Source organism: Phaseolus vulgaris, chromosome 4 (assembly GCF_000499845.2).
Source record: "Phaseolus vulgaris cultivar G19833 chromosome 4, P. vulgaris v2.0, whole genome shotgun sequence".
Lineage (NCBI taxonomy): Eukaryota > Viridiplantae > Streptophyta > Magnoliopsida > Fabales > Fabaceae > Phaseolus > Phaseolus vulgaris.
The window spans coordinates 27,161,256-27,172,570 of record NC_023756.2 but is presented as its reverse complement, the minus strand read 5'-3'; the positions used below and the strand labels follow the sequence as shown (position 1 = coordinate 27,172,570).

The window sequence follows — 11,315 nt, the reverse complement described above, 5'->3', positions numbered from 1 at the left end:
CACTTTTCGTTTAAAAAGATTGAGAGTGTTTATGCTTTGGATTCAATAAAGAGTGGATTACATATAAAATCTACCCCAGATCTTATCTAAAAGACAGCTCAGCAACAGCAAGCACAACTAGCCTTTCATCATCCTTCAAAGGGTTTGGATTCTTCAAAGCTTGAACACACTTGGTTCAACAAAAGATCCCTTTAGGAACAAAAGATTTTTGAAACCTGCAGAACCTAACTGAATGAACCTTCTTCATGCAATAGAAGCATGTAACAACCGATTGAATTAACCTTTTAACCGATTTTTTTCTGGTGCAGTTGAAAAAGGTTTTGAAATCCCATTTCTAGCCATTTATTTAGACCTTTCAACTGGTTGTGAGAAAGTGCTAATCAGTTAGCCTCTTCATGAGTTTCATTAAAAGCTTCAAGCAATTGATAATAGTTGTTACCTTTGATTGAAGATGATGAACTCATGTTGTTGGACATAGATGCTCTATGGCACAGATGCTCTATGGCACAGATGCTCTATGGCACAGATTTGCTTCTTCATCATCAGAAGAGCTTGAGGATGAAACTTCATTGTCATCCCATGCCACATATGCCTTTTTGGCTTTTCCCCTTTTCTCATTTTTGAAATCTGCTCTTTCTTTGATTTCATTATTGGGGCATTCTTCCTTGATATGACCATGTTCACCACATCCATAACAAGTGTACTTGTTAATATTAAAATCACTGGGTTTTTTAGAACCATGCCTCTTTGAAGCTTGACTTTTCTTCTTCAAGAACTTGCAGAATTTTCTTGACAACAAACTCATGGTGTCTTCATCACTTCCACTTGAGTCTTGTTGTTGTTTGTGATTGCAAGCTTTGAGTGTTATGTCCTTGTGTTTGTCTTCACTTTCTTGGACAACAATCCTATTCATTTCAAGCTCGTGCTCCCTAAGCTTAGCAAACAATGATGCAACAGTCATTGATGTCAAATCTTTTGATTTTGAGACTGCAGTGACCTTTGGCTACCATGTTCTATCAAGACATTTCAATATCTTGATGTTCAGCTCCTCATTGTTAAAAGACTTACCAAGACTCATCAAGTGATTCACTATGTGAGAGAACCTTTTTTGCACATCACAAATAGTCTTTCCCTTTTGCATTCTGCAGAGTTCATACTCTTGAATAAGAGCATGCTTTCTGGCTCACTTGACATCGTTTGTCCCTTCATGTGTGACTTCAAGGATGTCCCACATTTCCTTTGCTGAGTTACACTATGATACCTTGAAAAATTCATCACAACTCAAGGCAGAGGTTATTATATTCTTAGCAATCCAGTCAAACTTGGCTTTCTTACTTTCAGCCTCAGTCCAATCAGATGAAGGTTTATCAATTAAAACCTCATCTCTTTTTACTTGAGGTATAAAGGGACCATTTTCAATTGTTTCCCAAATACCCTTATCAGTTGAATGTATAAAGATTTTCATTCTCACCTTCCAAAACTGGTAATTGACCCCACAAAACAGTGGTGGCCTGTTTATGGAAGCACCTTCCCCAAAAGGAACTTGTCAGCCATGTAAAAAGATTTTTCAGAAAAAAAAACAGAAACTTGAATATTTTTCAAGAACCTAGCTCTTGATGCCAATTGTAAGAATTGATGGCTTAAACAAGAGGGAGGGTTAATTGTATGTCAAAGATTTTCGCAAAGATGGATTAAGAATGAACCTTTATCAAACAATCACAGATAAGCAATTAAGGAAAGCAATCAACCAAAGATACATAAACTGTTTTCAAAATTTTAACCGATTGAAATTGCGTTTTAATCGGTTGTTTATATTAGTAGCAGAAACAGAATTAACACAAACAGTTATAAGGATTTGTAGATAGAGAGATTTACACAACAGTTTTATACTGGTTCACTCAACCTTGAGCTACATCCAGTTCTCATAACAACCTCTGAGTTCCACAAGTAATCAAATCCAGATTACACCAACACACCACAAAGAGGTGACCTTGAAAACCACAAGACCCACTCACCCTCTTTGCAACACCACACACCTCAAGTCAGAACATCCTCTGACTTTACAGGATTTCATACACTTTACAAGTTTAATGAAAGAACAATTACAAGAACCTTGAAAGGGATAGAAAACACCTGAGATTACACAAACCAGGAAGCCCTATGACCAGATCTTGTACCAGTGCAAAGCTTTAACAACAATCTTGCAAATCTTTTGAAAACTTCTTTCAAAAGAAAATCTCAATCTCTCTTTGATCCCAAATCTGTGTAAAACTTATGTATTTTGATTTGAAAGAAAGGCTATATTTATAGCACTTGAAATCTAGCCGTTCAAGGCAACATTAATGAGCTAAAATAGTTTTGATCACATTCAAAACAGTTAAAACAGGTTTTCCAAAAACTGTTATGAAAACACACAATCAACCGGTTGAAACCACGATTTAACCGGTTGAATTGTTATGCAGTTACATAACCAAGTCAAAAACAAATTCAAAACCTTTAAGCCAGCTAACTGACAAACAACCGATTATATTGATAATTCAACCAGTTTTTTCCCTTTGCTTAGAAAAACACTTTGTTTCTTTAAAACAGATTGGTCAAGCTTTGTGCAAGGATTAAGAATTGATCTTTACATAGATTCTAAACATTCTAATATAAACCCAAACCAAAAGCAGCACAACTTTAAGCTTCATCTTGGATTTGAAACGTCAAAGCTCCCATGCTCAACAATTGGAGCCTTCATGACTGAATTGTTTTCTTGAATTTTGGAGAGTATTGGTAGAAGCTTCAATGGAAGAGATTAACAAAGATAGCTTATATAGAGCTATGGTTTCCTTGAAAGTGCATGAGAGGTAGGGAGAGTGATTGGTTGGGCCATATCACTTGAGCTAGATGAAGAAGAAGATTAAAATGTCTATCCTAGAGAGGCAAAGACAAGAGTGAGAAGACTATTAATCTTGGCAGCAATTCACTCATTCATTAATCTTAGAAAAATTAAAGCCAAGCACCTCAATTTATAGGAGAGAGGGTTGAACATTTTGGAGCCAAAATTTGAAAATTCAAAATAAAACTCTCCAATGAGAATATGCCATGTGGAGTCATGCTTTCCATGTTTAGCTTACACCTTTCATGCTAAATCCTCTCCACTCCTAGGTTGCCATGTGGACATCCATGTGCTCCATGCCAAGGTGATTTTCGTTCTCCAATATACCCTAGATGTTTTAGGGTTATATTAGGCTCAAAGAAGCCCAATTGTTACCCTAACTAGTCACTTTTAACCTCAACTAGACCTATTTTACTATTGGCCCAAATACAAGCCCAAAAACCTATGCTACTTGGCCCAAATATTTGGTCCAATTATTTTATGGTACTAGGCCTAATACATGGCCCATGAAATCCTAAACAACTTTATACAATTTATTTAAGCTAAAGCTTGGCCCAAAACTAATGTTGACTAGTCAGCAAAAACTCAGTCTTCTTGTGTTCTTCTAACCAAAACTTTAGTTTATGTTTTGATAACTTCGAGGTGTTCTTCGATATGTTTCTACATTCGTTCACCCTAGAATTGTCCTCTTGATTGGGCGTACAAAAAGAAACAAAAGCCCAAGTAGACCCATATTTGCAAATAAAACCATAATCAACCTCTATGTCTTCTTCATCCTCTTTATTATGTAGTTGTGTGTGGCTGGAGGCTCTGCCATCACCTTGTGACTCCAAAATTGGTGCCATTTTCAAACTCTTTCTTTTTGAATTTTCCCACCTTTTTCTTTGTACAATGGTCGAACCTCTATGCTATATAAAGAGGTGCTTGGCTCATGAAGTTCTAAGATCATTTTTATGAGTGAATTGCTGCCAAGTTTGTATGCTCTCTCAGTCCCTTGTCTAGTATCTCTAGGATAGACACCTTGATCTTCTTCTTCAAGTGATATGGCCTAACCAATCACTCTCCATACCTATCATGCACCTTCAAATAAGCCATAGCTCCATTGAAGCCATCCTTGTCTGTTCCAACCATTAGCTTCTGCTAATCCACATCAAATTCTCCAAGGAACCAATTCGAAAATAAAGCCAACACCATCATTTGGTATTTAGAGCTTTGGTTCTTCAAGAGATAAGTGCTTCTCTTCATTTTATTTTTGTGTGTTCTTCATTTTTCCGTGTTTTTCATCAATTTCTTTGACTGTCTTGTTGTTTTAATTTTGATTTTATCTTCATAATGCTATTCGGAAAATTATGTTCCGTTTATATTTATGTTCAATTGTTTTTGGACATTTCGGTTGCAATTTTATAGGTTTCTATTGAGTATTTGAGTGTGTTGTTCTATTTCTTTCCTTTTATTTCAGTCTTATTGATGTTTTAATCGGTATAAACTGTTTGGTATTTGAGTCATTTTAATTTTTGAATCAATTCAAGTTTTTTCAATGATGGAAATCGTCCAGCCTCACACAACCATATAATATGGAAGACCTAAAGGTTGTTTATTGGTTTAATTGCAAATATAGGCTTAATTGGGCTTTTGTTTATTTTTGTAGGCCCAATCAAGAGGATAACTCTAGGTTGAAGGAATGTACAAACATATCCAAGAAGACCTCCAACTCATCAAAACATAAACTAGAGCTTTGGCTAGAAAAACACAAGAAGATTGGGTTTCTGCTGACTGGTCAACATTATTTGTGGGCCAAGCTTTAGCTTAAATAAATTGTATAAAGTTGTTTAGGATTTCATGGGCCATGTATTGGGCTTAGTAGCATAAAATAATTGAACCAAATATTTGGGCAAAGTAGTATAGGTTTTTGGGCTTGTATTTGGGCCAATAGTAAAATATAACTAGTTAGGGTTAAAAGTGACTAATTCGGGTAACAATTGGGCTTCTTTGAGCCCAATGTAACCCTAAAACGTCTAGGGCATATTGGAGAACGAAAATACCTTGGCATGGAGCACATGGATGTTCACATGGCAAGATAAGAGTGGAGAGGATTTAGCATGGAAGGTGTGAGCAAAACATGGAAAGCATGACTCCACATGGCACCTTCTCATTGGAGAGTTTTATTTTCAATTTTAAAATTTTGTCTCCAAAATGTTCAGCCCTCTCTCCTATAAATTGAGGTGCTTGGCTTTCATTTTGTAAGATTAATCAATGAGTGAATTGCTTCCAAATTTGTGCCAATTACACTCTTATCTCCTACCCTCCCTAGGATAGACGTTTGATCTTCAATTTTCCACTAGACCAAGTGATTAGGCCTCACCTAGCACTCTCCATACTTATCCTTCACCTTCAAGGAATCCACAAGCTCTACGTGAGCTCCTTGTCCGCTGCAATCCATGAAGCTTCCGCACCTCTCCACCAAGAAAACCAATCGGAATGAAGGCACTCTTCCATCATTTGGTATCATGAGCCTAGGTTCTTCAAGAGCTAAGTGTGCCTTCTTCTTTTCATTTTAATTCTGTTTTTGTCTTAATTCTGTGTTGTTAATCTTGTTTCCTTAATGTCTTGCTGTTTTTGAATTTTAATTTCGATTTGGTTGTTGTTTGGACAAATCCAATCGATGCAATGTGTTCAAATTGTTCTTGAGCTTCTAATTTGAATGTTGTGTAGGATTCCTTTGAGTTTTGGTGTTGCTGTTTTAATTTTGCTAGAATTGAGTCTTTCTTGCAATTTTAATTGGTTCATATTTTTGTGTTTGAGTCATTTTGTTTTTTTGAATCCATATATATTTTGTCAAGTCATGTGCATCCTAAATTGTCATCACTTATATATAGTACGTTGCTTGATAATTTTGGTTCATTGATTTTAATTTTGAGTCCAGATTTATAATTCTGTGTTTGATCCTTTGGTGCATTTTAATTTTTAGATTTGAGTTCATGCTTGTGTGCTAGATCCACACAAGTTCCTATACATAAATTCTATTGTGTTTTTGAAGTTTCTCAAAATTGTTTTTAATTTCATATTAGGCTTCCTCTGTTTTTGTTTACAGAATTTAATTCCGTTTATGAAAAATTGTGAAATTCTGGATCTGAATAGATTGAAGTGTAAGAAAAAAGTGAAAAAAAAGTGAAGCAAAATTCAAAATATAAAAAAAATGATAAATCAAATACAATCAGTGTGCAATTCTAGCGCGAAAAAAAACGGTGAACTGGCATCAGATTTGAAAATTTTATCAAAATTAATTGGTGCATTTTTTGGTGTGATTCCAACGCCAAAGTTTAGCTAAGATCTTGAACTGTTTGTTATTTAAATTTCAAATTCAAATTTAAACAATACAGCTCAGCATAAATATTTTTAGTCACGCATTTGGTACCTCAAAATTCCAGTAGTATTGTTTTGGTTTTATTAATCCAATTCTAGTGTCATTCTTTAGGTTCAATTTGTGTGCCACCTTTTGTTGAGTGCCTTATTTTGTTTGTTTGTCATATTAATTCAATACTCTTTCAAGTTGTGTCATATAATTACTCTCTTTGCTCTTGTCCAATTCCAAATTGATTTGTTTCATTGCTTTAAATCTTGTTGACCTCTTTGATTGGTGGTAAAATTCTAAAAAAAGGTACATTGATAAGTTTAGAGCTAACATCTTTGGTGAGAGCTTTATTACTTAGTAGGTGCAAATTTGAATACCAAATTGAATATCCTTGGGAGGTTGAGCAAGAGGGCAGCAACAAGTGAGCTTAAACACATACACAAAGATGGAGTGCCAAAAAGAAAAGAAGGATTGCATAGAATAGGAATTTCTAAATTTTTGTCAATTCAATTTTCTTTGTATTTCCTTTGAGTTGTAATTTGTAAAACCTTGAATAATTAGTGGATTAATTGCGCATTAGACGTTGAGTGTGTCTTCAAGGTTAAAAGTGCCGAGAAGCCTCACCTTAGGAAACGCCTAGTTTACAAGCTTTTCTAGATAACAATTTTCCTATTAAGTGTTTTTTTTATTGCTTTGTATTGTTTGCTTGCATAAAAAAAATTGTGTTCTCATTCTTGATTGTGCTCTAAGTGAATTACTTAGAGAAAGGTTTGTGAAAGTCTTGAAGGATAGAATCTGGCTAGGAAAGGCTTGGTATTTAAGTGATCCAAGTGATTCACCTCCCTCTCCTGGGAATCTACCTACATCACTCCACTTATCTTTCTTTTGGTAAATTGCTTTTAACACATAACTTTAACCATGTCTTCTCATTCTCATCACTCTAGTGAAAATGATAGAGAGTCTATTAAATCTCTTGAAACAATTAGCTTCTCAATCACTTTCATATAGACAAATGCAACATGAGGCCCAACTCAAAGAAAGGGACACTCAATTTGCTTTGTTACAAGAAAAGTTGAAAATGGTTAAAGAAAAGGATGAATACAACAAATAAAAAAGAAGTTCTCATGCATCTAACTCTAGTTTGAGTGATTCATATGGTGAAGAAAGCCTTAAAATGAATGAATATTATCAGCCTCAACCTAGGAGAGTTAGAAGGGAAGAAAAAGAAAATAGTAAGGGAACATATCCATATGAGGGGGAGTTAAAGATGATCCAAAGAACCCTCAACAACCAATCTAGTGTGAACCAAGAGACACAAAGAGAGAACATTTTCCATACAAGAAGTAAAGTTTTAGAAAATGTTTGTTCTCTCATTGTGGATAATGGCTCTTACTGCAATTGTTGTAGCACTAGGGTGGTTGATAAGCGAAATCTACAATTAATACCTCATCCTAAACCTTACAAACTTCAATGGAAAAATGAAGTTGGTGAATTAATTGTAGACAAGAAAGTGAAAGTCAAATTTTTTGTGGGGAACTATAAAGAAAAAGTTTTATGTGATGTAGTTCCCATGGATGTTTGCCATATTTTGTTGGGTAGACCATGGCAAATTGATAAGAAAACTATGCATAATGGTCTTACCAACAAGATCACTTTCACTCATAGGGAAAAGAAGTTTGTACTCTATCCCTTATCACCTTCACAAGTGATTCAGGAGCAAGTATAAATGAAAAAAAAAGATGAAAAAAAGAAAAAGGAAGTAGAAAACCAAGAAAAAGCCCTTAAAAAAAAGAGGTGTGGGAAATGTATCTGCCTTCCCCTCGTACCCTGCACCCGGCTGCCCTGGGCGTGACCTTCTTCTTGAGTCGTATCTGTCCCAAAGGCGTCTCTGGGGCGGCAGGGGTATTTCACGAGTCAGGCTGCCCTACACTGGTACTATCACTATGGCCTTGAAGCCACCTTTTCCTTCTCTTTATCGTCGCCCCGGGCTATCGGGACCTGAGGCCTTCCCACGGCGTCGCTCCCTCCATGGTCTTTCCTACCCATGGGTATCGGGGAACCACACTGTGATTGCCTTGCTTTAGCACTGTTTGATCTGGCGACGCCCTGGTTGGGCGACGCCTTTCCCTAGGCGACGCCTTATCTTGGCGACGCCCTGGTTGATGACGCTGGCACTTAGCGTCTCTTCACCTAGGCAACGCCTTGCGTTGACTTTGACCCCTGATGTTGACTTTGACCTTGATTTAGTCAACGCCCGGGTACGGGACGGTACACAAGCCCCCCAGTCTTAAGCCGAAGACTTGTCTTCAGCGTAAAGACTAAGGCCTCGCCCACGTCGTCCACGTGCCACCCTGATGATGTGTCGCTCCCTGCTGACTCAACAATTCTCGAATTATTGACGTGACACTTTCTGAACCATAGGAGCGCTCTTAATGACTGATTGGACATCCTCTGAAACGGGGAGAGTAACACCTTTTGGGCTACCCTTGATCGCGCGCCACGTAGCCCATCGCACGGCTAGCCTCTGGAGACCCTTGCGTTTCCCTTGGGCGACTGATCCTTTGACACGTGGCACGATCTCACGGCTCTTAGTTAGCGCCTCTTGGGTTGCGAAATGTAACGTTTAAGTTATCCCCAAACCCCGCGCTCACCCCACTGTTACATTCATTACCTCTGCATCTTTGCACTGTTCGTCGTCTTCAAACCCCCTTTCTCTGCAATTGCTGCTCTCTCCTTCTTGTGCTCTTCTTCAGCCTTCACTTTGACGGCAAAGGTATGATTTCGAATACTCACGACTCTTCCCTTTCGTCGCATTGTATGATCTATTGAACTGCCTGGGACTGTTAACATTCATGCATCACTGTGTTCTTCCGCTTCTCCTTCCTTCTTTGTCCCTTCTCCTTCTTTCTGGGTTTTCTTGCGTGGGTGATGTTTCCAGGGGTTCACTCCCCTACCTGTCATGGCTACACTTGCTAAAACCTTTTTCCTCTTTTCTTTCTCCAGCTATTTATTTACACCATGACGCGCACGAACGCGGAGCCTGATTCCTCCCCCAAGACCCCCAAGTCCAACTACAAAGCCTACTACCCATGGGCCCCCGACAAGCTTTTGAACGAGTGTACCAGCCTGACCACTTTCCAGGACCTGGAAGCTCACCGTGGGGATCCCCATTTGTATAACTTTAATGCTTTCTGCCGCACTCACGACGCCCACATTTTCGTCCGTCCCGGCAGGCCTGGAGAACCTGTTTGTTTGGACGACAGACCTAGAAAGGGGAAACCCTTCTTCTTCATGTACCAGACCGTGTTCAAACGCGTAGGAGTGCGTCTCCCATTCACTCCCTTTGAACGGGAACTCCTCATTGAAATCAATACCGCCCCCGCCCAGCTCCATCCCAACAGCTGGGAATTCGTGAGGGGTTTTCAAATTCTTTGCGGACACCTGGGCATCCTCCCTTCCGTAGACGTTTTCCTGCATTTCTTTGAGGTGAAAAAGCAGGGGAAAAGCTTCTGGGTAAGCTTTTCCGGGATCGCGGGCAGGATCCTCCTCTCCCTCTTCCAAAACTCTTACAAGAACTGGAAAGGGAAGTTCTTTAGGGTGTGCAGCGCCAAGTACGACCCCACAGCCTTGGACGACTTCCCCCTCTATTGGACGGAGCGCCTTAAGCTGCTCAGGGCCAAGGCCCTGGAAGAGCTATCTCCTGCTGACAGGGAGGTAAGCAAGGCTTTGGCTGGGCTGAGGATCGTTTTCGATACCTTGAAGCTTGTTGCTAGCGAGTACAACGCTCATGCCCTGACAACATACTTTGGTAAGGAGACTCTTCCCTCGTCCCCTTTGCCGTGAACACCCTGCTACCGGATGTTTGTTCCCACTGCTTCCTTCCCTGTTTCTCATGGTGCCCTGTTACTTGCATCTTACGCTTCTATGCGTTTTGCCACTTTGCATAGTTGCTTTGGCCCTAATTTTTGCTGTTTGGTCTGTTTTGATGTAGGATCGGTGATGGACGCCTCTAAAAGAATGATGCTGGCGAAAGCAATGAAGGAGGCTCGCGCCGCCAAGGCGGGCGCCTCCTCCACCCCTGCTGCTGATCCGGTCCCCCCACCGACTCTGTCACCGCCTCCTCCGATCATTGCCGAAGCTCCCCTAAGTTCATCTCCGTCATCTCCACATAGCCCCGAAGCACTTCAGGCTCCCGGCTCTCCTCTGCCCATCGCCGTCGTTCCCCTAGCCGCGGCCTCGTTGCCGGCTCCAACCCCCCTTGACAAAGGGAAACGGGTCTTGGAGATTTTATCAGATGATGAGGACTCGGAAGGTGTGGCACCTTTCAAAAGGAGAAAATCTGCGCGGGTTCCTCTTCTGCTTGAGGCGTCGCCCCAGGGAGGGAATCCCTTCATGGATGACCCTCCCAGCGCGACCTCACTTCCTCCCGCCACAGTCCAAGAGGAAGGGGGCGAAGGTGCCGAGTCTGCCCCGCCCCCTCCGCCGGTAGAAGTCTCTGCCTCCCCTGCTCCCGCCGTTGCCGCTGCCACCCCAGATCTCATCGCCATCCCTCCTCCAATCATGCATCTAATGAGGGGCTTCAGTGGCGGGACTCTGCCAGAGGGCACCGACAGGAAGGAAGGCATGCCTTTCTACTTGGGGCCCTTCTTGGCGGTGGCCCTTGAATGGCGCGCCCAGGCCAGGAACGCTGCCCTGCAAACTCAAACTCTCCAGGCCTTGGAAACAAAGGTATCTGCTCTGGAGGAGGAGAAGAAAACCCTGGGATTCCAGAATGAAGCCTTCCAAACCTCTCTGAAGCAGGCGCAAGAAACCAAGGCAGAAACTGAGAGGCAACTGGCAGAGGCATTGGAGCTCCAGGCTGACTTTTATACTCGGGAAGTCGCCCTCCAAGTCCTGTTAACGGGCCTTCAAGAATTGGTCCAAGCTGATGCAGAAGTTCAAAAAGACTTGAAGGACCGTTGCTGCGAGCAGGCCGACGAGATGGAGCGGATGGAGGGGGAAATGGCCACCCAGGCCAAGGCCATGGGCCTTCTCCAGGCTGACTACGACAAACTACAGGTCGAGGTCAATCGGCTTCGCGTG

At 40.8% G+C, this 11,315-nt stretch overlaps 1 protein-coding gene across 1 annotated transcript; it reads right to left on the bottom strand.

Moving 5' to 3' along the window:
* Nucleotides 1–499: 499 nt before the first annotated feature.
* LOC137838576 (uncharacterized) lies at nt 500–961 on the bottom strand. The gene has a single exon (XM_068647821.1). It carries the CDS (start codon nt 959–961, stop codon nt 500–502), a length of 462 nt encoding a protein of 153 aa, XP_068503922.1.
* Between the last annotated feature and the right edge of the window lie 10,354 nt (nt 962–11,315).

Coding starts and splice junctions, on each gene's coding strand:
- LOC137838576 (XM_068647821.1), bottom strand. CDS start 961: ATGACTGTTGCATCATTGTTTGCTAAGCTTAGGGAGCACGAGCTTGAA.